We start from the raw sequence: 27,549 nt of genomic DNA, 5'->3' as shown, positions 1-27,549 counted from the left end.
CCATGCTGCCTCTTTAAAGAAGCTTCAGAATGGAACAGACTGCATTTATGATTAAGTCCTGCTTACGAGGCTTAAATCTTTTTTAAAGATGTTTAAAGATCTTTCTGATTTTCTGAAGCAGTAAAGCCCAAAGCGCTTTGTTCACATGAGGCCATCCTACTGTTTGTCATGAAGATCAGTCACAACTCAGCTGGTGGAAAATGTTTTTCTTGCATCGCTCATAAACCCCCACTAAACACTGTTCCGCTTGCTTAAATGTTACTGTTTTTTTTTTTTATTATTACATGAACAGATTTGTAGTCCTTTAGGGTTAATTCTTAGGGTAACTTTAGCTTTAAATGATTCACTCTCAGAGATTTACAGCTCATTCATCTGCTATGTACATCGGTTATTAATGTGTTTTGTATAAGTACTTTGTTTTTCCCGTCTAATCTTCTGCAAAGCGTTTTGAGATTTTGAACTCAAAATGAAAACTGCCCCATAAAGAAAGATTAATGTCAGCTAAACGATTTCCAACAGGGGGAATACTCAGAACAGAAGAGTGATAACTCACGTGACACATGAAATTGCATTGCTGATGTCATTTTAACTTTGGGAACTGTGAAATAAAATAAGACTGTCAGCAGGCAGGCTAACTGGATATCTGTAATCACTTCCCACAGCTCATATGGACAAGTTGATGGTCGATAAAATACACTATACACTAATTATCAACAACTAAATCCAAAGAATCAAATCAACAACCAAAATGTTCAACATGCTTTTAACAATTAGTTGAGAGGCTGGTTGATACCAGTCACCTGGCAGATTATTGACAGTCAATAGACGAGCATTACACAAGGCATTTGGTATTCATTTGTGAAAAATGTTCATATCATGCTAGTTCACATTCTAGTTCACTTCATATCATGCTAGTTCACATGCTAGTTCACTTCATGTCATGCTAGTTTACATGCTAGTTCACTTCATATCATGCTACTTCACTTCATGTCATGCTAGCTCAAGTCAGGGACTAAGAATACTATCAATAATATTTTGTGAAAAGCAGTCATTTTATATTACTGGCATTAATTAAATAATATAAAACATAAAGAAAGCGAGCCAACACAAATTAAGACAAAAGAAATGGCACCATATAAAAGGAGGATGGGCTGGTTTGTCTGAGCATAGCTGTAAGTCGGAAACAAATGCCTCAAAAACGTGAGTTTTATGGGCATCACTAAATGCAAATCAGTAGTGCTGTGCAAACCCTTGGTAATTTCCTGGTGATTGGCATCCATTAACGTACACACGCAAGTACAAATAAAACCAGAAAATCTGAAACTTTTGTATATTCGTCAGGATTTAGTTTGGTTTATGAAACCTTTCCACACAACTTTACTAAAAGATTGAGAAATAAAGCCTAATATTATCAATGTAGTGTTCTATTAATAAATGCATGATCCAATCTCAAAAAAATCACATCTTAAAAAATGTTGTTTTTTTAAAAAACAAAAATCAGACATGCAAATAATTTATTGCATGACATCATCCTGAGAAATGAGTCCCATCCAAATATGGCTTATAAGTCTAATCACAGGCACAGCATTCACTGGCCATTAAATATTCTCTGTCTGCTATTAAATCATGTGGGATTTATTGTCTGAAGTTATCCAACGATGGGCTGTTGAAAACAATTTCAATTTCTGGAAAGGGTTTTGCATTATTATTATTAGCAATATATCATGATATATATATTCCATAAAAACAAATGACCATCAGGGGAGATATTATATCTTATTATACAGTACATTATGTTCAGGGTTAGTACTGTATTTAAGTTATTTTTGACAAACCATCTTTGACACTTGTTCCAGTTTCTGGTTGAAGCTGAAGGAGCGACAGACTGGGAAATGACAATCATGTCTGCTCCAGTTACTCAGAGAAATCCCACTTAATTGACTTGCCTGAGTTCATGCAAGAAGTCCTGACACTTATAATTCTATTACGTGTCATGTGTAAAACAGACCTTCAACCTTACTTATTATTTTATTATTTTATCTTATCAAACTTATTATTTTATCTTCAGTAACTGCTTTATCCTGATCTCACTGACTTTCATTTTCGGAAGTTGGCATGGTAGTGCAGTGGCACAGTGGCTAGAGGTGCTGTCACAGCTCCAGGGTCCCCAGTTTGATCCAAAGCTAGAAGATCCAAAGGTCTGTATGGACCTTCTGCTTGGTGCCCTGCAATGGACCTGTATCCAGGCTGTAATGCCCAGTGTTCCCAGATTTCAGACCCTGATCAGCATAAAATAATTATTGAAAATGAAACTGTCTGAAATGTTCAAGTCACTGAGCTGAAGATTTCAGCATTAATGCGGACGGTTTTTTGTCTTAATTTCACACAAACACTGACTCACTGAGACGTTTATTTCAAGGAACTCATACATAATTATTAGAACTGGCCTAGCTCACAATTCCAGAAGTGTAAAAATTTGGACATTGAGTCTTCCGTATTGGCAGGGACTTTTTTTTTTCTCCGTGCCAGCACAGACTATGCTGTCCATTCCTGGTTGAATGGTGGCGATCATTAATAGAGCGAGGTGTTATTTCAGGCCTTTTGCAGGAAAGCCTTGTCAGCCTTCTCCCTTCTTTCACCTTCCCCTTCCAGGCACCATCATTCTGACAGGCACACAAAGGCCAGGACCTTAACCACACAAGCCATCATCATTATGGTCCTGTTTGCAAACTCGGCAGCCACTAATGGCTCCAAATTAGCACTTTACTGTGGCCTCTTGATAGATTTCTCATGAGCCGGTCAGCAGAACCGATTGATCGGCCCTCTTTAATTACCAACCAGCTGCCTGCAATCCGTCCTCTTCCTCCACTAAGCTTTCTGAAAGCTTATCAATCCACCCTCGCCTCTCTCTTGCTTTTTCTCTGTCTTTTTGTAATTGGAAAACTCTTTCTTCTGGAGGTATGGCTGCAGAGAATTTTTTTCTTGGGATGAGGGAGGGTTTGCCTTTGACAGAACGACTTATAGATTCACACTGTAGATGGGAAACTAATTGAAAGTTCAAGTGATGCCTGTAACTTGTCTGTTCTTGAACGTCCTGCCAATTCAAATACATAATTTAGTGGAGTTGAATATTTAAGTGCCTATTAGATAACCTGATTTGAAGTCTATAGTATGATAAATGCTGCGCATGCTAGTTTTGCGTACTTCAAGTGACTATTACAGGAGTGAATACTGGGGAAATGCAAGAAGGTATTCATGAGGGTTTCATTAACTTATCCCCACTCGGTAGATAAGAGATGGAACTGGAGTTCATTAAAAAAGTGCAAGAGTGTAAAAAACTGTATTAAAAAAAGTATGACAAATCAAGGTTGCATGGTCCTCCAATTTAGTAGATGTGAATTCCAATGGTGCACTCTCAAAAAATGGGTACTAAACTGTACCGTTCCTTGTCACTAGGGTGGTAACCTCATCTTTTGTACCTTTAATATGTATATTTTACTGGAACTGTGGATATAGTGTACCTTTAAAAAAGAATATTAGGTACATATTTGGGCTATAATTACCATATAGAGTAAAGCTTTAAAGATGCACTATATGCATCTTTTTATGTAAAGATTCTAAAGGTACAAAAATTGTACACTTGAGAGTACCACCTTGGCGACAAGGAATGGTGCATTAGTGGAAAGAGTGGAAAGAGAGAAAGAAACGAATGAAGAAGTAGAACAGAAAGGTTTAGGAACAAACTTGAGGCTAGATTAGTGAAGCATTCACTTTTAGTAGATAATTAAATAAAACTAAAAATTAAAGAGAATGCAAATGGATTTGCAATTAAAAAAAAAAGTAAGTAAAAAAATTTGGCCCAATCAAACAGGTTTCCTGAAAGCTTTCAAGCTTTGAGCATCCTCAATTACCTGTGGGACTAAGATCTTAATACACCCAGAGGGAGGGAGAGAGAGCGAGAGAGAGAGATGCCCTGTGTGATCCCACAGTAATTTCCCTGCAATTACACTTAAAAAGAAAATCCACTCTGGCCTATCCAACACCTACTCTCTGGCCTGAAATATCAGCAGTGAGATTGAGTAACAGGGCGATGACATGGTCTTTCATCCCATAGCATGGAGTTTGAGAGTGCTACAGAGGCTAATTTGGAGGACAATGGAAGAGAACATTAGTAAAGATGCAATTGAAAAATGGAGGAATGCAGTGAAGCAAGCCTAGAGATGTGCCATGTCTGGAACAACAATGCAGCCGTCTGTTTCACCAACAGCTCCCATCAGCTGCATGCTGAGCCACTATGGCCTGTGATAGATAGGTTGGGAATTGAGTGGTGGTGCAACAGGAAAGAGGGGTGAAATTAACCCCTTAAACTTAAAGGACCTGCCAAAGGATCCAATTCTCACACTCGTAACTATACATTTTCTATTACATACTGTGTTCAGTCATCTCAGTAAATTCTTTATTCTGGTCAAGGTCGCAGTGGCTCTGGAGCGTATCCTGGGATCACTGAGCAAAAGGCAGGAATACACCTTGGTTGGGACGCCAATCTATTGCAGGGCACCATTCACACATATTCACACCTAGAAGCAATATAGAGCCAGGCAATCCAGATACTGGCATGTTTTTGGGCTGTGATAGGTAGACTAGGGATTGAGTGGTGGGGCCACAGTAAAGACAGAATTTAACCTCTTAGATTTACAGGACATGTTAAAGGCTACAGACTCACATTACTCATTCCTCCATTCATCTCAGTAAGAACTTTATCCTGGTCAGGGTTGTGGGAGATCTGGAGCTTATCCCAAGAATACTGGGTGTGAGGATAGGGATACACTCTACAGTAGATAGGAGAGCACCTATTGCAGGGTACCATGCACACCTAACAGGAATTTAGAGTAGCCAAACCACTTACTGGCATGTTTTATAGGATGGGGGGAAAGGAGTATACTTATGCAGACAGGGGTAGAACGTGCAAATCTCACAACATACCCAAGCTATGGTTCAAACCAGGACCCTGGAGCTGTGAAACAGCAACACAATCCCCTATTATGGCATAATCCTCAGCAGATACTGAAGAATATCCAATACATGGGGAATATGTGGTAAAAATGGAGACTGTAGACATATATGGCTCTGTGGCCTAAATCAAAAAGCTCCTTTCATGCGCTGTCACAAACACACCTGTTTACAGCAGACTGGATTCAGTAATAGGCACTCACATCCATTCTCCTTCTCCATGGCTCTCTCCGAGGGCTGGGTATTGGAGATCTTAACAGGTTTACAAACTTAGATTGCCTACTCTATTTACTGGATTGCACCAGTTTGAATAACCGTAAGATATGTGATAGGCATTATAAAATGAACAGAACTAGGAGGATAAGCAGGTTATTTATCTTATAAATACAAGTGGTACAGGAAGTAGAGTGCATTGCTAGATGTGTGGAAGAAAAAAAAGGATTGTCTTTTACTGAATTAGAAAGAAAAGGCCAGGCGTTTGGCCAGCAACTCTCAGTGACGCCCCTCCCCACCACCGGAGGTCGCCTTCTCCTGAACACTACCTACACATCAAGTCACATCTAGTTACACTTCCTTCTGATGCAAAATATAAACACACGAAACTCTCACTATCATTGCGATGTCTTGCCAGCTACCTAGTTCATGTAAGTTCCGAGTCTTGACGTTTTCCTGACTGCCTTCTTGATTATTCACTTCTGCTTAGGTTGTCTGTGATTCTTACGGTTGTCGTGCCTGATTGCACTGACTCTGCAGAAAGTACCTCACACACATGGATCCTAACTCTCTCTCTCTCTCTCGCTCTCTCTCTCTCTCTCTCTCTCTCTCTCTCTGTGTTTCCATTGTTACAGTAGTTGTAATTTGTAGACGGTTGAGATGACGGGTATGGCAAAAAAGTCAAACAAAGTAAGAAAAAAAAGAAAAGGCCATTCTCCAGGGAATCAATCAATTTAGCAGGTGGACATCTGTGGGATGTGTCTGTCTGTGATATAGAAATGAAAAATATCTTAATGAGCATGGCTTTTAATGTGCTGATGATGCTATTCCACCAGGTTGATATGTGTACTTTAAAAGGCAGAACACCTGCACGACAGAAGCTTTTGTCACTCAGAACCCAGATATGTTTAAGTGAAGGTTTCTCAAGTCACTTTACAAGGGCACTGCCCCAAAAATGAAAATAACATCTGGTTGAAAACATATGGTAGGACCTGATTAAGATATGCATGTGCACATGTAGAGCAGTGCACATCACCTTGTTTGTTTATTTGTTGTTCTCAATGTTTGACAGTCAAAAAAGTGGGCAAATATGAATCTCTATGAGATGCTTATGACAAAGAGGGTGAATAGAACTAAAACCATGGTAAAAGAACAGGGTAAAAATCCAAAAGCACTGATTTAGGTAACCAGAATAACCAACAGCACATAGAAGACTTAACAACTTTATCATATGACAGCTACCACTCAGTGAAGGTGAACTCTAACATGTGCTTCCTCCAAGACATGTGGAGATAATCAGCCACATTTCTGCATCACAAGTCAGTGTAACGCAGTGAAGAAAGCACTATTTGCCCCGTTTCATATACATAACATCACATCATCACAGGACCCCATCCATCTATGAAGCATTTCATTTGGATTTGTTGAGGTGAGATAGGTACAGTATTAATGTTCATCATAAATGGTTGCCAATGCATTACTAACCCACATCATTCTTTGTTGAATGCCAATAAGAACATCAAACAAAATACATTTCGGTCAAAATAGGTCTAGGCTTTCTTGACTTATAAAACTTTAAATTATGTATTGGGATGTTTTAGGGCACAATCTAGCTTGATTACATTCTTTTGTTCACCCTAATAAACTTCCAACTAGGCATCTGATCTTGAGATGTGTCCTGCGTTTCTGTGTTTGCAATTAAAAGTTAATAAGCTTCATGCCTTGAGACTGTTTATCAAATAATGAAGGAAAAAAGCACCGAGGACTTGGAATGCTCTTTAACTCAAGGAGCTTACATTTCAAACTGTTTATTCCACCCGCAAGGACCCTTGATCTTTTCATAGTCGTACATCCTAATGAGTCATTTGCACAGAGCAAATGAAAAACTGCTGAGGTAGATTTAGCCCTTGTGTTCTGTTAGGAGTTAATTTCTGAAAAGGCAAACATTTTCTAATGAACAATTTTATAACTTAAATTAACAGAGAATTCTTGGGAATGCATTACGACTTGTGGAAATTGTTTGCATGACTTTTATGTTGCGTTTCATCTGGGACAGTGTGAAAATTACTAATCAGTGGAAGTGGATGGTGGTGAAATAACAACTTGGTTCATGTGAGGAGCAAGTAAAAAAAAATAAAAATAATAATAATTAAATGAGTTGAGAGGATTCATTTGAAGAGGAATCCAAGGACACACTTTTAAGAGCTTTACAAATGTCAATTAGTTGAGATCCGTAATGCCTTGATCATGGTCCTCATGAGAGAGAAATGCTACCAACGTGCTAGAATGTAACACTGTATGAATAGTTTTTTGTTCCTCAAATTTTACAAAGCTTATCTGTCCTCAGTTCACCATCTGTCACATTCAGGTGAGGCCAGCAAGACCCCTGAGAGCAGACGGAGAAAGCTGTCTTGTAGGAAGATGTATAATTAGCCTCAAGGGCACGACAGACAGCCCAGATGAACCACTTACTCCCGTCCTTCGTCCCTAATGCAGGCAAGAGGAGCCACTAGAGGTCACACAAAGTCCCAGAATCGTGTTAAAATACAGAGCCAAGTTCACAGATCAACATACAAAGGCTTTTTTAACTTTTCATTGCCATCATGGACGGAGACGTTGATAAAGTGCTGTATAGAAGAAGGACTGTGGGTTTTAATGCTGTGTATAGCTCAAAAAGAATTCCTGTCAACCTTCCGTCACAGGTCAAAAAAGTAATATAAAAATTTTCTATTCATCATATTTCTATGTGGTTTGCGAGAAAAAAAATAATAAAAATGACTAAAGCACTGGTGAAAAAAATTGATTTGTCAAACACAAAGAGCTGAATCATCTGAGAAAAACATTAATCCTTACAAAGTTCGAATGTACATGGTGAAAATTCAGGAAGTACAGTTGTAATCAACATTATTCAACCCGCACTGCAAATCAGGTTTATTGTCAACATTTACAGACTTTCATCTGTTTGCAATGAACAAATCAAACAAAAGCAATTGAAATAGTTCAACACAATGAATGCTTCAAGTGGTTTCAACCAATTCAACTGAAAATGCAACTTATAATGATTTCTCCAGTCTCAAAAATTATTCCACCCCCTGAATAGAATCCTTCACAACAGCACAAATATGCAAAACAGGTGTTGTCTCAAGCACACCTGATGCAACTAATCAAGGGCTTCGTTATTTGCACCATGTGTGCTTGAGCTGGAACACATGAAATTCCTGAACTGGCTAGGGGCAAACAATTTATGAAATACCTGGACGGGGCAGAAAAAGGAAGCTATCAACGGCTGCAAGCAGATTTCTGAGAAGGCAGGTTGTGAAAAACCCTCGAGTGACTGAAAAAGACCTGCAGCGAGACTTGGTGGCAACAGGCACTGAGGTTTCAGTGAGCACAGTAAGGTGTGTACTAAAAGCAGAAGGTTTAAGAGAAAACGTCATCATGTCTTTTTCGAAAGCTGAAGCTTCAGAGACATTGGACCTTCCAACAGGACAATGATCCCAAGCGTACCTCAAATTCCACCTAGGCTTGGTTGAAGAAGAAGTCCTGGAAGATTCTACAGGGCCATCACAGTCACCTGACTTGAACCCCATAGAAAATCTCAGGGGGGATTTGAAGAATGCGGTTGCAGCACGCAAACCCAAGAATATTACTGAACTGGAGGCCATTGCTCATGAGTAATGGGCTAAAATTCCTCAGGAGCGCTGCCAGAAGCTGTGTATCTCGTTTGCAGCAAGAGCATGCTCTACTAAGTACTAAAGATGCTTGCCATGAAGGGGTTGAATAATTTTAAAACTGGAGAAGTCATTATAAGTTGCATTTTCAGTTGAATTTGGGGACACCACTTGAAGCATTCGTTGTGTTCAACTATTTCAGTTGCTTTTGTTTGATTTGTTCATCGCAAACAGCTGAAAGTCTGTAAATTTTTTGACAATAAACCTGATTTGCAATGGGGGTTGTATAATTTTGATTGCAACTGTATCTTCCACTCTCCTGTCCCATTTTCTATTACAGATTTTACTGATATTCCACATGGACCATAGCCTTTCATTTCCCAAACTTTGCAACATGTGATCAAATATAAAAGCAGTGGCTGAAAGTGTGTCCTGCGCTGTCTGAATTGGCAGATCACACTCTCTGGCAGGTCCACAGCCAACTGTGTGAGCGACAGCACTGTTGTGAAGGGGAATTGGGAAGGCTGAGGCGTTTCTCCAGCTGTCAGGTAAGATGCAGCGGAGAGGAGCAGCCGAGTTCCTGCTCCTGTCATCACACCATCGCAGACTGGGCCGTAACAGACAGCCCGGTGATGGCTGTGATCCCATGCTTGCATATATTACTGCCCAGATTACGAGTGATAGTCACACACAGCCTTGAGGTGTTTTCTGTTTTCAGTGGTCATATCGGAGAGGGCATGAGGGAAAATGATTGAACGTGAAAGAAAATATATAAAAAATATATACAATATAAAATATATTTACAAATTCTAGTAAAGACAATCTGCTCCAGTGCTTGGACCCCTAACAACACAATACTTTGACTACTTCTACTACTACTACTACTACTACTAATAATAATAATAATACCACATATAAATCATGATAATTACAAAGAACGACAAGCCAAAATCTCTGCATTACAGAGTGCTCTCGTATTATAACGCCCTGCAATAAAATGCAATATGTCTCTCTGACTCAAAAATCACACATTCAAGCTCTACACACTTAAACTTACAGTAGCTGTAACCTAGACATCCAGTTCATTCATTAAACCCTGGATATATTTTCTATAGATGAGATTTTCTTTTTGACCCAACTATTTTAATTCATTTAAGAGACTGTAGTAGCAAATTAAAAGCACAACAAAGTAAAGTGGCACACATAGTATGATTTTTTTTTTTTTTTTTACTTCACAACCTTGGTTTATTATATAATCTCTTATACAATCTTGTTTACACTGAATGAGCCAAATCATGAGTAGGTTTGAGCTTACAGACTTCTTGACCTGGTAACAAGTCCAACATCTTCAAACCTAAAGATCAGGGATGTAGTGCGAAAACAGTCCAATCCAGATGATGTGTATACTATGTACACAGAACAGAATCCATAACTCATGGTGGTTCATTTGACGAACTAGTTTTGTTGAGAGAACCCCAATATAATACCATAAACACGACCCAATTAATCATGAACAATTGAGGTTGAGAAAGAGAAGAGTGAAAAAACAAAGGTATGTATATCATTGCCTCCCCAACTCATTACCTCTAGCATTCAGTGCCAAGGGAGCACAGTTGGCCTAAATCATATGAAGGGTGAGATTGGTCTTCTTTAGACCATAATAAGGCATCTATAATTACTTATTCATACTCATTTACAGAAGAGAGCAGAAGCGAGCCACCATAGAATGCAATTTGTCTTCTCCTTCCCTCTCCCCCCACGGCCACCTCCTCCGCCTCATACATCATTAGTTTCACTTTTTATTAAAAGAGATCAATAAGGCGGATCACATTGTGGTGGCCGAGCCTAAAGCCCTTCTCTCTCTCCCTATCTGTCTCATTCATCTCTTTCTTTCTCTTTCACCTTTTTTTCTTTTTGCATTTCTTGCTCTCCCATCTACACGCCCCCCCAGGCCTGGCCTGGTGGGAGAGATAAGTGTGTGCGTGTGTGTGTGTGTGTGTGTGTGTGTGTGTGTAAGGTTAGCCTCTCAGTGCCAAAGATAAACCCTCCAGGTAGCTGATTGGAGCATGAACATAGATAACTGCTGCAGCTGCCCAATAACGCAGAAACAGCAACGTTGTATAATAACCCAATAAAGTTTAATTAAGATTCGATGACCTCTCTGGTTTAATAATGAAAATGGCAGGATTTGCAGCAGAAAATTAAAACCGAGAACTTATGGCACTGGCAGGGCAACATCGGTCAGTGAAAAATCTTTTTTTTTTTTCCCATGTAGGATGTTATCAGCTTACTACTACTGTCAGTACTGGGGTGAATTCTGGACCTTATCTATCCACATTAATTTATCCTCTGGTAAACCAAATGTGCTGTATAAAATTTTGTCAAATTTAGTACCGTGCAATATTATACCATAATTTGCTTGTTCTTAATTGACCAGATCTGTAGTCATTTATTTTATATACCTAATATACTGTATACTAAGTGCATGGTCGCTAAGCTCCAGATGACATTTTCAGTTGATGCCCCTAATAGATCTTTCCAAGAGATATGACTCTGTTAGGGTCTAAGATGACTGATGTGTGAGTTATCCCTTCCATTTAAATTTAGTTAACATTTTCCTACATATAGCATTTTAATCCTACTGAATAAAATGCCCTACAAATATTCCCAATGAATATATATATATATATATATATATATATATATATATATATATATATATATATATATATTATATAGTATATATATAGTATAGCTTCAAACCAAACATTCATTGTATTCAAAGAAAAGTTATGTAAGCATAGTGATCAAAGGGGAAAAATTTTCTATCCCCCAGTTGTTTTTGGGCTTAAAGCAAGTTTTTCTCTTTAAAGGCAGTGTTCTAGACTTGGGGCTTCCAGGGTAAAATCCTTTCCATGGACACCCCTTATGATCAATTCACATATAGAACAATTGAGCAAATATGTAGCAAGCAAGTGATTTATCATTTTATTACAGCTTTTTCTCCTTGAATGCATGCATCATATTTTATAAAATTTTATTAAAATTACAGTTAAAGTTTTAAAGTTGTATTTATACTGGTTGTTTTTGTTATTGTGGTTTAAATTAACCAGTTTAAGGCTTACAACTATGATAAGTAATAAACAAAATCTTGATAGTAGTTCATAGTAATCGTCACTACTGTCGGGTGGGGGGAAAAAACAACACAAAAAAAAAAGCATTACGGACCCTTTGCTCTAAAAATAACCTCAATTCTTCATTGCATAGATTCCACAAGATGTTGGAAACCGTTCCTTTGAGATTCTGGTCCATTTTGACATGACTGCACCACACAATTCCTAAAAAAAATTGATTAGGTGCACTTTTATGCTGTGAATCTCCCGTCTACCACATCCCGAAGGTGTTCTGTTGGATTCAGATCCGGTGACTGGAAAGACTGCTGAAGAACACTTAATTCATTGCCATGTTCATGAAACCAGTTTGAGATGACTTTTGCTTTATGATATGGTGCATTATTAAGCTGGAAGTAGCCATTAGAAGATGGGCAAATCTAGGGATGCTCATAGTCAGCAACAATACTAAAATAGGTTGTGGCATTCAAGCAAAGATTGAGTGGTATTAACGGGCCAAAAGTATGCCGAAAAAACATTTCCCACACCATTACCCCACTTCCACCAGCCTGGACTGTTGACACAAGGCAGGTTGGGTCCATGGATTCATGCTCTTAAAACCAAATTCTGACCTTACCATCTGTGTGCCTCAGCATAAATCAAGATTCATCAGACCAGGCTTGGTCTTTAAAGACCAGTCTTTAAATGTCTGGTTTTGTTGAGGCTGTGCACTGCAGCCTCAACTTTCTAATGTGGTCTTCTTCTTCTGCCCATCTGGCTCAAGGTTCAACAGGCTGTGCAGTCTGAGATGCTTTTCAGCTCACCACAATTGTACAGAGTGGTTATCTGAGTTACTGTAGCCTTTCAGACAACTTGAACCAGTCTGGCCAGTCTCCGTTGAACTCTCTAATCAACAAGGTCTTTCCATCTGCAGAACTGCTCTTTGGATGTTTTTTTCTTTATTGCACCATTCTGAGTAAACACTAGAGACTGTTCGGTGTAAAAATCCCTTGAGATTAGCCGTTATAGAAATACTCAAACCAGCCCGTCTGGCACCAGCAATCATACCACGGTCAAAATCATTGAGATCACCCCCCCCCCCCCAAGTCTAATTAGCGTGAATTATATTCTATTATTCTGAACATTACCTGAAACTGCTGTCCCATATCTAAATGATTTTATGCATTGCACTTCTGCCACATGATTGGCTGATTAAATAATTGCATGAATGGGTAGGTGTACAGGTCTTCCCAATAAAGTGTTCAGTGAGTGTATGTCATGGACCCCACTTTGAGAACCATAGCTCTAGACAATATTGAGAAATATTCTGAACTACATGCAAGTAAATTTAATAATCTCTATGGGCCGCCCAGAAAATCAAGTTATGCATGTACAAAACCCAGCTCTGAATACACTAAACTTTCCCCATATAATATTGATGCAGCTTTTGCTTCATCACTTAAGTCAACAACTCTGAATACGACTCACTGTTTTAAATGGTAGGCATTTCCAAAGTTTGTATACGTTTGTATAAGAGCTGCAAAGTTATAACTCACCCAAAACTGTGAGTCGAGCAGGTCGAGACCTCATGGCAGCCTGGATGGCCTGGCACTCAAACACAGCATCATCTGCTAGCTCAACCCTCTGGATCCTCAGGTGGTGCTCCCCAGAACTGTGATCTCCAATTACAGTGTAGCGAGGATAACCTGGAGCACAAAACAATACATCAAGAAGGTGACAGTAGCAGTGTCTTCTCTAATGCATGGATTAGATCTAATGAGAATTAGTGCTATTTACAGAATCATATCCATTGTATTGAGGCAGTAGACAACATTAAAATGCTTTATGCACTTCCATGTTTTTTCACAACAATCACTTTTCCATCCTAACCGGTAAATTCAATCTATTTCTCTCATTCGCTCATTTAATGAGTGATAGCTTTGAGACTTTTGTAGATTCTCAGCATATCATATCAGAAAGCCTGCAAGACGACAACTCCTTTTTCAGAAACTCTGTCAGGTGAGACTATACACCAGAAATAATTACATGCATGCCATTACACATCAGATTGGTCTTACACTTGCAAATGAATAACACTTTTCCTAAATTAAGTCATATGACACCTTATAAAGGTTAAATTTAGGGCTATGGATAACATTTGCACTCCCTTAATCTGACTTAATTTATGCCAAACTCCAACCACATCACTCTGTTCATTTCAAGATCATGTTAGGATCATAAATGGTAGACCTCATTATACCCCATTGCTGTTAAATTCTCAAAGGTTATTGGTCAGAAAGTGTATTTTATTTTTCTGTAACAGCAGCTCGGACAGTAGTTACAGCTCTAACGCATATCGAGTTTTAATACTTTATCGTTTCTATGGTAACAAGGGAATTATGGTGGACGTACCACAAAAAAAATCTAAGCCTAATTATAAATGAATTACAAATGTGTTGTTAATCAACAAAGTTTTCTGAAAGTATATGATTATTTAGTATTTATATTTATCAGCACTGTCAACATTTTTTAAGCCACAGAAAACATTTTAAGCAGATTCTGCTGTCTTTCATGTAACCTTCCCATGACAAAGCCTGGAATGTTCAAACTTCTAGAGCATTCTCTCTTTGTGTTTATACTGTCTTGAAATTACAATCCTAAGTAGAGTTATGTGCTCATCACTCTTCCTGGAGAGGAAGAAGATAACACAGTTTAATAATGCATTAAGAGAAACGTCTGCATTACAACAGCAAGCAATCGTATATAAGAGTCAGATACTTCTTTAAAATACTTCAGTTCACTATTACTTTGAAATTTGCATGGGGAGCGAGGAACGACATTTGCTCATCTTTTGAATAAAAAAAAAGTCAGATGAGGACACTTTTCATTGTGGAACGTTCGCAGCACGTTTCACGGCCCTCTCGATGTAAGTGACTTCCACGGCTCTCGTGAGGATGATTTCTACCTAATTATTGCAGACTTCTGAATTTAGATGAGATTAGCTTTTCAGGAATGCTTCTGCAAGTCTTCACTGCTTAACACCAACCCTCTTTTTCCAAGCCCCAGTGATGACTAATTACTGAATGGAGGCCAGCTTTAAAAATGATCTCATCCTGGTTTTCTATAGGGTTTATTATATTTTCGAGAGAAAATAGGTTCAGCAGTCGTAATGTGGTTAGGTTCAGCAACATTTACAACTATTGTGCCATTCTGCGCTTTTTCAGTTAATATCTCCACTGACCCACTACTTGGATTTCTGCCAATGAATGCCTGGAGGTAAAATATTGATTTTGTTTGCACTGTCCATCGATATGAGTCATACTAACTTGAAAGAATGCACAGTGACATAATTGTCTCGCGGCGAGGGACACATTCTACTCCACATGCTCCTATAAGCAGGCCAAACCTCACCATCCATGGATCTTTTATCATTCCATCCAAGATCCGTTGGCAGGTTATTGAACAATCAGAAACAAAATACTGATGAGCCAGTGCTACAAACCTACATTGTATTTTATTTATATGTCTGACTTCGTTTGTTCAAAACATTCAAGGCCCATTTTGACCATATCTGGTCTTTCATTTGTGGTATTCTAAATATTCATTCATTTAGGATCAGGAAGCACTTTATCCTGTCAGGGTTACTGATGATCCACAGTCTATGCAATGTAGAGGTAGGAATACACCTTAGATGGGACACCGGTCCATTACAGTGCATCATACACACACACATTCCCACACTTATTCACATCTAGGGGAAATTCAGAACAGCCAGTTTGTCAACTGGTATGTTTTTAGGAAGTGTGATTAAACCAGAGAACCTAGGAAACTCTGCACGGGCAGCAAACTGAGCTCAGGATCGAACCGGGAACTCTGGAGCTGTACTACCCACTGCACCACCATGCCACCCATTCACACTATTGCACTACTCTTCTCCCTAGACCCTACCTATTTCTTGCTCCATCATTAGCATATGCAGGAATGATACCTGGAGGAAGACAAGGGGCAAATCTAGACCAGGCTTTGGATGTAATGAGTTGAAGTCCTTGCGCATGAAAGTTGAGGCTATTGTACCACAAATGCCACTTGCTGCCCTTTGACTCATTGGATCCCATTCAGTATTAATAGACCATTAAGTGCCCATTGTTTTCCCCATTGAGATGGAGAGGAATAGCCAATTATGTTGCCGTGTGTTTTATCTGCCCACATATAGCTTTTAATCTGTCTCAGTGAGTAGGATGATGCCAGAGGAACAGAACGACGAAACATTTTATGACCCATCAAAACAGCTATAGCTTGCATAACCACACCATAATCAGTGGGGATTCAGAATCAGAGATAAACAAAATCTGTCAACTTATTTCAAGTGACTAGATTCATCCATACTTTGTGCTTACTGATGGCTTCCAATTCTACAAAAAAAAAAAAAAAAATGTTAGACCAGGCTTACTTATGTTACAATCTGTTTCTTAAACTACAATTTTGTATTAAAAAAAACAACAACCCTGAAACACCAGGTGATGTAGCTGACACTTCAAAGCAGTCAAGTTTCCCTATGTATCCGTGGCTAGTCAAAGAAACTGGAACACCCTAAATAACATTAATGGCCACTGACTCAGCTCGATACTCTGGTTTATTCTCCTGCCAAGGGATTGATGGATTTCCTGAAGCATCTATTAACGCTTAACACCTAGCTGCAAATCTTAAGGACTTCCTTTATCAGTCAGTGAAAGAGTATGTAATTTAGGTCTGTAGTAACTTCCAATGCATTATGGACTAAAGGTCATTTACAATACAATTAGCATACATGGACATCAGAACTCCTACTCGTCCATCATGCAAGCGTACGGCATGACCTTTATGAAGCACATGGTTTGACCCAGCCGACTTTTGGCAGCAATCATGAATACTAAATATTAAATCATAAATATTGACCTTGCATGACCTAAATCACATCTTAACATGTAGCCCAACTCACCTACAATTTCCTTACTTCTATAAATGGACAGAGATGCAGAAATGTGGTTTTTAAAGACACCTGGTTTGTGGAGATTTGCCTATTTGTGGTGAAATGATTGGACTCGGATTAGATTTTTGGTCTATTCACTCCCCTGTGCCTATTAAAATGTAATGGTTGCATCAACTGATAGTTCAACCTAGCTTTAATGTATATAGTCTTGGTATATGATCACTAGATATATGCAACATATAAACAGGAGGGATTATAAGACTACAAATAGGCTGTTTTTATATCAGCCAGCATAGAGAAAGCTTTCCCTAGTTAAGTAGTTAGGCATTCATTATTTTTTGTTGCAGGGGTTTGTTCTTAAAATTCCATTAATTCATTGCAAGAAAGCTCAAGGAGCAGACCAGAACAAGTGTTTAACAGAATAAAATGCTAACAAGCTAAACCAATTCTACATTCTACAGCAAAACCAACCCCAGGTGTGGGACATACATGTTCTAGAGAGCATTTATTTGAACAAACACTAGTAGACTAATACAGGGTAAGTCATGAAAATGTTCCAAGACTGGGTGCACGGTGGCTTAGTGGTTAACCTGTTCGCTTCACACTTCCAGGGGTGGGGGTTCGATTCCCACCGTGGCCCTGTGTATAGAAGATGAATGGATCTTTCCAAAACTTTTTTTTTTTTATTATTTTCTAAATATATTATCATATTGGTCTTCATAATACTGAGGGATATGTGCAAAAAAAACCTCTGAAACCCCAATTTTGATTTCAGGGGCACTTTAAAGCAGATGCATTGCGGTCACACACGTAGCAATGAGCACACGGATCAGGTCTAATCTACTTGGCACGCTTTCTCTCTATCAATCCCATGAATTCCTTTCACTCTGAATGAAATCCGCATACGTTCCTGAGCGACCTAAGAGCATCATGGATCAGCGAGAGGAATAAAACAACACATCCATTGATCACAATGAGTCCTGAAGACAGTATATGTCACTGAACACAAACAATGCAAAATAGCCCCCATTAGAGCTAATGGATCCATCAGGCCGGGAATGGATGAGACTTTATAGCCGATCAATGATGAAGGAAGTGGAGATGGGCATCAGTGATTAATGGTTACTTGGGTGAGCGAGTGTATCTTCCTAAAGCCTTTCCAAGAGCAAACACGAGAGCGCGAGAAAGAACAAAAGGCAGGATGTCTTGATGAGCTGCTTGATTGCAGATCATAGCAGGATTATAGATCCTGACTGACTGCTATTTGAAAGCTGAGAAGACATCATGAGTTGTTCTCCAAATGAGGAGAACAATTTTAATGTATGAAACCATGGTGTGAATTCAATCTGTTCAATTAAGACCAGACGCCACAGGAAAACGCCTCCAATTGTCAGATTTCATATTTCTAGATATTATTTTCATATATCACGTACAAATAAATAATTCCATGAAACAACAATATTAAGAGGAAATACTACATAAACCCAGTCGGGCATTGCTCAACACTAATAGTTTCTTTGTTTCTGAGCTGCTGATAGATATTATATTTTAGCTCTCAGATCTGATATCATGACCAGCCGTCACTGAGTGTCAGTGTCAGTGAAATACAAAAGGAAGTTAATGAAGAAAAGTATGCGACTGATAAAAATCAGTTCTCTGTCATTTTTTTTTCTTGTGTCTTCAAGGGGATCAGAAGTAATTTCTCTCATTTTAATCACTGCTCTTCTGCTCTGGATTACCAGGCCCCTGAGAGACAGGCTGCGAGTGCACCTGTAATGCGAAGAGTGGATTTGGATAACTATTGTGCTGTACAAGGTGTCACACTTATGTTAAAGCAGACAGCCGCTCGCCTCATGCCAGCAGTCGTAGACGTGTCATTTTTTTTTTATTGAGGAGATTGGCACTTGTGGGCGTAGGCAGCAGCGTTAAAAAGACCAGCTGTGATGCAATATTTCTTTAAGTACCTTGTTCTTCAATGCTCAATGCTTGGCTTTTAAACCAGAGCTCTTGGGATTTTGCGAAAAAAAAATAAACAAAAAAAATCATACAGGCAGTCTTCATGAGCCTTCATTAAATTCGTCATGTCTTTGTGTGCAAGTCCTCCATTGATCCGCATCAAAAACACGGCAGTTTGCCCATCTTCCCCACTTCAGACCCAGCACTGTTAAACTGACACAGATGTCCCATTAGGCTTTGTTCTCACTCTTCTCTCATTAGCGCGAGTCCCACTTTGTCCCCTTTCCTTAACAACTCTCGTCCCAATTGTTTACAGCCAAAGGCTGAGTCCTCAGGAGCACAGGGAATTTGTTGGGACACAGCCACCCACAAAGGTTTAATTAGAGTGCAAGATCAGCAGCGAGATGGCACAGAGGCATGACCACTGAAGGTCAGAGGAGACAAGACCCAAGATCTTCAACTGAATACATATTTAATGGAAAATTCTGGGCCACAGCTTAGTGGAGGCTCAGTGGACTTTGAGCAAAGTTAGAGCTCCAGGGTTCTCCACGTGCCAGTTTTTCAAGAATTAGATGCTTGAATCTGACTCTGAACACTGTACTATGAAGCTTGACTATTTGGAGAAAACATTAAGCCGCTGATTTATTAATATCCCAAATAAAGAGTCTAATTTACATGCAATCTGATATAACTTTATGGGTGATTTACAAAGAATCATTTTTAAATGGCATCACTTTAAACCTAAAGAGTTTGGACCTCTGGGAGAACCAAAAGATCTCTAGTATAACAAAATATTACATCTAGTGCAATGTCATTTAAAAGTGATGAGACATACCAAAACCTGTTCAATATGGATGTAAAGTAAGTGAGTATGTTCATAACGTATATGCAAATATAAACCTTTTCACAGCATCTCATTAAATACTATTGGCATCAAACGTTGCAGGACCAGACGTGCAGCAAATATCTAATCTGAAAGTGAGTTTATGACAGTAATACTAAATCATGGGCTTTTTTTTTATTGTACAATATAATTGCTGATGCTGTATAAACCTTGACTCCACCCTATTTGTACACAGAGAAACACCCCAAATCTTCAGTAACCACTCAATCATGATCTGGGTCGTGGTGGATCTACAGTGGAGTTTATCCTGGGAACACTCTGGGTGGGTCAACAGTCCATCACAGGTGACCATGCACAAACACATTTGCACCCTCATTCACACCTAAGGCCAAGGTACAGTCACCAACCCACCTATTGTCAAGCTTTTGGGATGTGGGAGGAACCCAGTCAACTCCTGAGGGAATTCACATAGACATGTTGATGCAAGTTACATATTTATTAGAACAAACCTGCAAAATGGACAAGATTTTTTTTAAAATTCTACTTATATGAAAGACAATCCTCCACAGACTTTGTTAATAAGACATTTTTATGGGTCTTATCAACCTTGAAATATGCTCTTACACACACAAACCTTTAATAAATCAGAGCCTGTAGACGTGAAAAAAAAATTACTTCTCACTGCATGAAATTCTGTTGCATTTATGAATATGCATGAGAAACAGAGTGCTGAAAGGTCCTGGGGGATGGAAAGGTTGCAGGGATCACAATTCAATAAGTGTTATGCAAAATTAAACAATTAGACTGATTTAATACAAGTAGCAATTTGCAAATGAGGAGAGACAGACGTCAAAAGCTATCAGCTAACTAAAAGTACTTCACAGGCTCACAGGTTATAATTTGGCCTTGTTTTACATTACAGATAAGGAGACATAATAATAATAATAATAATAATAATAATAATAATAATAAATAGAAATCTATTGAACTGGTGTGAACCTGCTATAAGCTAATAATCTAAAACCAATTCTGTATAAATGGAGATTTATTTATTCATTGAGATTTTTGTTCAATTGCATGAACTAGCTTTTCATTTGATAGCAGAAGATAGCAGATTTTGATGTCACATATCCTGTGGAAGGGAGTGGGATTGGTCAAATGTTCTATGGTAGAGGGTGGGATTGATCAAACTTTCTGTGGGAGTACATGGAATTGATCAAACTTTTTATGGTAGAGGGTGTGATTGATCAGACTTTCTGTGGGAGTGGGTGGGACTGATCAAATGTTCTGTGGGGTGGGTGTGATTGATCGAACTTTCTGTGGGAGTTTGCGGGATTGATCAAACTTTCTATGGAAGAGAGTGGGAATGATCAAACTTTCTGTTGGAGTGCATGGGATTAAACAAACTTTCTGTGGGAGTGCATGGGATTAATCAAACGTTCTGTTGGAGTGCATGGGATTAATCAAATGTTCTGTTGGAGTGCATGGGATTAATCAAACTTTCTGTCGGAGTGGATGGGATTAATCAAACTTTTTCTCTAAGTGGGTGGGGTTTGTCAAACCTTCTGTAATAGCAGGCAGGATTTATCAAACTGTCAAACTGTTAAGTAGGTGGGATAGGGCAAAGGCTCTTCAGGAATGTGATAAAAACACCTGCACACACACTTCTAGCTGAGGCTACAGCAAAACTCACAAATGAAAGGAAAACACAGACAAATCACCTTTCTACTCTCTGAAAAATAAAGACATTCTGAAATGGTTATTTGTATAGTTCAAGGTTTTTCTGTTTCCTATGTGGTACTCTTTTAAAAATGTAATTAAATTACCCTTTCTAAAACGTAATTTTTTACAGCTTTCCCCAGTAACCTTTCATGTTCTAGATTTAACCAAATGTACAACCCTGCTCCTTTTGAGCACCAATTTTTCAAGATACTTCCCTGTCTTCATTTATCTGGTAAAGGACCTGGTGTTTTTCCTACCTGCTAGGTCTCGTCCAACACCCAAAGCCAGGCCATCTTTGATCCACAGCACAACACCATGGTAGCCAGGAATGGAGCATGGAAGAGTGACTGGTTGGCCAGCCACTACCACCAAGTCCTGTGGCTGCTGAGAAAACACAGCAAGTGCTCCTAGGGAAAAAAAAAGGAGGAGAATGTATCCGTCAAACGCTCCGGCGACATTTCAAACACCTTGTGTCCATTTCAGAGTTACAAGAGCTTCATCAAATATTCCCCTCTGCAAAGGTCCTAAAAGTCATTAACATTAATATCTCATGTTAATGACGCAGTGGGACTCTCGCCTGTCTGTCAACACCATGTAACCGAGAGCCACACTGAAAAACGCACATATTCAATGAGCACTGCTTCTTAGTGGATTACATTAGATAAGATTGTAGGTGGTGTCTTTTGCTATTTGTGCCTCTTAAGAGAGGTTTCCGTTACAGCATGAGAGAGAACTAATCCAAGACCTCAGAGGCAATTTGCTTTAAAGTGGCCCCTTGCATTTGTCTAAAATAACAAAGTCGTTTAATTAGTATTATGACATTAGGTCCAACATATAATATCACACATAATCATATAATATCAGGTTGTATATGTAGTTATGCAGCCATAACCAACAAAGCTTTGTATAAAAATGTAAGTCATTTAGTCTATAAGACTGTCTAACACTACACTACTGCACTAAAATATTGAGAATGTTTTCCCTGTGATTGCATGGCTTTTCTCTGCATTCTTTGTCTTCCTTCCCTAAAACATGCCAGTACATGGAATGAATAAGCAAAATAGCTCCTAGGTATGAGTGTGAATGTGTATAGCATCCCATCTAGGGTGCATTCCCACCTCATGCCACCTGTTCCTGGTATAGGCACTGGATGCATTGTAACCATGACCAGGATAAAATAGTTATTGAAAATGAATAAATGATGAACTTAGAGATTCTAGTTGTGATTAGGTCTCATTAGTGTTTCGGTCATGGAACATCCAACTAGGAAAATTCCTAAACATACCAATGGCCAGTCTTCTCTTTACTGATGTGTGATCATGGCTGATCATCTTCCTAAAAGTTGTTGCGTTCCAGCAAGCCTTTTTGCGTGTCTGTGTTGGGGTGTGGGTGACATTGAGGGGCAAGATTGTTTTCTGTAAAGCTGTAGAAATGGGGTGTTTCAGACTATAAAGGCATCATGTAAGCTGTTTTCTTCACATCTTACGGTAGCACGATATGTTAAGGTAATATAACTGTGCAAATGCATGTATCTTCTCAGACATGGAGCCACTCCAGCAGTAGGATGAATGTCTTTCATTTCACACTGTACCATACCTTTATTACTATGTCTCACACACTGACACATAAAGAAATGGTGAGCCCTATGTTTTGTCATTCCTATACGGAGAAGGATGGAGAAATGCGTGCTTGTAGAGAAATGTAATGGAGCGGATTGATGGCAGTTGTGCTGAACCGTTCAGCCGTCTCTAATATCAGCTTTTTTCCCCCCGTTCTGAAGACAAAGCTAGGGTTATTTAAGCTTTCTCTGAGACATCTGAGGACACTCACAATTGCTACTTATACCCTTTTCAGATTCCAAGCAGAGAAGAGAAGACATGTGGAAAACGAGACTTCTGTAGATTAGAACAGGAAAAAAAAAATTAAAAATCTTTTCTAGTAATTGATCACAGGAATGGTGGTGCATTGTATTAGCTAAAAAAGTCACTCCGTTTTTTTTATCCTGCTCCGAGTGTGATGTTATAGATAGGCTTGTTAAGAGGTAAACACATGTCTGCGGATTGATTTATACAAATTCTCCCTGGCGGATCCTGCAATCTGCCTTCCTATTATTAAATCAAGACACAAAAAATGGACTGGGAATATGATCGCATATATTGCACACTTCATCATTTAAGCCTAGTAGGCTTTGCCCCTAAGTGGCAGTATTTATTTAATTTTAATGCCTCTTCTGTATGTGTGCACGCATATTTGCGTCACACTATTTGCAAAGAATTTGTTCACCATGTGTCAAAGCTAGGCAGGACCTGGAGCGAGGCAGTAAAAATTGGCTTTCCTCTTCCTTCTCTCTTTTCGCCCATGCTACTTGTGTATTAATTAAATAAATGTCTGAAGTCTCTGTGCATGGTCCGTAGTAATGCAACTCTTCATTTTAATCTCCTCAAAAGCGTCGCTTGAAATCCGTTCCACTACCAGCTCATATCCCTACATTATGATGTATCCAATCAGGACGCTTTCTTGAAGGTAGCCACCACCTCACCTTTAAGAACACCAGGAAACTTGCTCATTGCTAATTATTTTGATAGCTTGTAATGGCTAATCACAACATTTCATAGGTAGTCTATTGTAGTTATTCATTACACACTGTTATATTCTCAGAGGTGTGCCCTGTGTGCATGGAGTTTGCATGTTCTCCCCGTGCTTTGAGGGTTTCCTCCGGGTACTCTGGTTTCCTCCCCCAGTCCAAAGACATGCATTATAGTCTGATTAGCAGTGAAAAATTATCCGTAGGGTATGAATGGGTGTGTGAATGTGTGTGTGAGTGTTATTGTGCCCTGTGATGTCCCCCTCCTTGTGCCATGAATGCCCTGGGATAAGCTCCAGGCTCCTCGTGACCCTGTGTAGGATAAGCAGTACAGAAAATGGATGGATGGATGGATGGATATTTTCAGAAGTCAGTAGCCAAACCTACCAACATACACTATAATTATTTATTTGAAATCACTAAGACCATGAATGGAATACTTGAATACTTGTTGGAGGCACGACATTAGGAAGGAGTAGGAGAATGAGTTACAGCACAGACTTGGCTTGGCTAGTTAGTGATCGATGACATAGTTGTATTATCATGAAAGTTCTTCAAAAGCTTAGGAAGCTGTCCTGTTTGAGTAGACTCAATAGATAAGGAGGTGAGAGAGCTGGACAGACTAAAACACTAAAGCACTGCTGCATCACACTGTTTAGGTCAGGGATGTCTACAGTAGTCTTATCCGCAAAGAGTCGGTTTGGGTGCAGGTTTTTGTTCCAATCCAGCAGGAGCCACACCTGATTCTACCTGTTTAATTAGTTGATCTTGACTTTCAGCACTACAGTTGATGTAGGACAGTAAAAACTGAGCGATTAAAGAAGTTCAAAGTGAAAAGCTCAGCTCAGAATTTCATTACAAAATAAATCATTGAAGATCACATGATAATTATCAAGATTATTTTGGAGGTCGTTCACAGTGAATATTTTTTCTTTAAATGAAGGCATATACAGTATATGCCATCTGGATTGGTTTAAACAGAGAGGAAGAGTGTGCCATGAGCTCCAGAGGAAAACTGCTCTCGTTTTTAGAGCTCGGTTGCATCTGTGAGCCTTCTGCTTCACTGCCCAGATGGCCATATCTTGAGCCTTCCTCCTCCTTATCTGTCATGTTGTAAGAGTGCCAGCTGTGATGCCAGTTGAGCGTGCAACTCAGCGCAGTGAGGAGACACTCACTTCTAACAGTCGATTGGTAAAACCATAAGATGAGCACTGCAGGGATGAGCAGCAGGAGAGAAACCAACACATGAATGCTCCCAGGCCCAGATCTGCAAATTAACGTGTGTATGAGAGCACAAATAAGAAGGCAGAATCATCAGTTTGTACGTATGTGTGTGTGTGTGTGTGTGTGTGTGTGTTGGTTATCATTCAGGTGTTGGCAGTGATAAATGCTTATATATCTTATGTTTTTAGCACATTACGACCTTTGCTGAGGCAAAGTTAATAAAACAAATAAAGTTCATGACTATGAGCACAGATACTAGGCTGTATAAATATACTATAGATATCTCCAAGGTTAGAAGTTATAATCAGCATTAGTACATCAGGCTTCTGAGTATGCGTGCGTGTGTGTATGTGCTTGTTATTAATAGAGTGCTATCTTCTTGCAGACTTGTCAATGGTGTCTACTCGAACCCTCCACTCTTTCCATCTCACTGTCTTTCCCTAAATAATCATGAACTAAGTTGTTCCAACTGACATCTTTGAATATTTTAAGCAAGACAACATGCGAAGAGAGATGGTGCCAGAACTAATGTGTCCTCTGTCAGTAGACAGAGTGTGTGTCCAAGTGGAAGCCTGCACATTTTCGAGTGAATCAGCTCTCGAGTGTGCTTTGGCATGAGAAAGATGCAGACTGACACTTCACCAGTCCCTCAGGCTCCTCTCCTGCTCAAACCAAACAAAAGGTTCCGCAGGGCACAGCGTGCCTTAAATGACAGTCGCATTTAAGCAGCAAAGAGCATTAACATGGTTCAAAATGCATGCGGAGAAATTGTGTCTCAGGAAGCTAGCTCTTATTATTCACTGCTTCATGAACCAGTGTTCTAACAATAAGAGCATGAATAAAAACTCATAGGATTATCAAAGTGATGCGCCACAATCCACGGCGTTCTTTTTTAACAGTGATACTTGTCGGTGTGAGATATGAGAAGCAAGAGTACGACGTGCAAATATCTGCTTTTTTTAATTTATTTTAATTTTTTTTTTGATCGAATCACACTTCACCATTGTATCTGTGCCGGGATTAGAAACAGCTGTTGCGGTGAAGTGAAACTCAAAAGAATGACGGAACAACCTGAAATCTCCTGAAAGTTCTCTGCATTTTTTTTTAGGGCGCCACTAAGATGTTTACTTTTAATTAATCTGCAATTTGTTCTACAATTCTCTATGTAAAAAGTGCAAAGGAGGGCAGGTTAATTCTAGAAAATCCCATGTCCATTCCAGGACAAGCATACATTGCCAGTTACTGCTAGCGTGTTGCTAGTTTGTTCAGATGCTAGTCAGTTTTTATACCGTTTTTGCTATTCGTGTGATCATGAATGAACAAACACAGAAGTTTTGGCATTCATCATTTTTGACATTGATTGCTTACATTGACTACGTTTGCATGCACATCAAATTCCATTTAAGGTCTATATTCGGGTTGCAACCATATTCCGAATGTGATGTTTATATGCGTACAGGCATCAGAATATTCCTGTATACATGGTTGTTGTCAGTATGCCTGAGTTGCCATTCCTAAATACCTAGCCTTCCTTGTGGATTGAGCATGCACATATACCTCCTTTCAGTGCATTTTCTGAATAAGGTGTTTACATGCAGCGAATTTCGGATTAAAACAGGAATATTCCAGGGGTGGGAATGAGAATTTGGGGAATCGGAATATTGTTATTAATCTGAATTGGGCAATCTGATTGTGGCGTTAGCACGACTCAATACAAAATAGAATACTGCCAAAATCCAGTTAATATCGGACTATTGGTGTGCATGTAAATGTAGTTGATGATACAGGAGATCAGATAAAGGAAAAGCCAGTGGAAAGGCCTCTTCACCTAAAGGGAAATCGGGCAGGACATGAAAAACACACTTGTTTACAGTAGTGGATAATTTAGGCTTTTTTTCTCTGTGAATTGTGACCTATGAATTGCCAAGCTTCAGCTTTAACAGATGAACTTTTCTGCTTAGCATATTAGGTATACAGAGACCACACAACATGAAGCCAGTAAGGCATTACGGAAAAACAAAGGAAACTTCATTCGTGATGTTCTTCTGTTTATCTTTAAGCGTGTGTATACGTGTGCATGACCTTCTGATATAATGCATTCCTCAGATTGAATAATTTCATTATCCGACTATCACACTATACCATCTAATATCTAATATTACTGATCCATTCAAGTAGTAAACTCTGGCCCATTTTATACATGCACAGAAACGTCTTGCTTCACCCGAGCTAGCGGAGCCACAGTG

General features: G+C 39.1%; 1 protein-coding gene across 2 annotated transcripts in view; it reads right to left on the bottom strand.

Annotated features, from left to right (window-relative positions):
• Nucleotides 1–27,549, bottom strand: part of kirrel3b (kirre like nephrin family adhesion molecule 3b) — a 219,447-nt gene that overhangs the window by 54,571 nt on the left and 137,327 nt on the right. For both annotated transcript variants that reach the window (XM_053623572.1, XM_053623573.1), the window contains exons 2-3: nucleotides 21,753–21,902; nucleotides 13,561–13,710 (exon numbers count right to left, since the gene is read on the bottom strand). In XM_053623572.1, the coding sequence (XP_053479547.1) occupies nucleotides 13,561–13,710; nucleotides 21,753–21,902 (300 nt within the window). The remainder of the gene's footprint in view (nucleotides 1–13,560; nucleotides 13,711–21,752; nucleotides 21,903–27,549) is intronic.

The sequence above is a fragment of the Ictalurus furcatus genome, chromosome 4 (assembly GCF_023375685.1).
Source record: "Ictalurus furcatus strain D&B chromosome 4, Billie_1.0, whole genome shotgun sequence".
NCBI classification, from domain to species: domain Eukaryota; kingdom Metazoa; phylum Chordata; class Actinopteri; order Siluriformes; family Ictaluridae; genus Ictalurus; species Ictalurus furcatus.
Note: the sequence above shows the minus strand (reverse complement) of the source record. Positions and strands in the feature narration are given on the sequence as shown.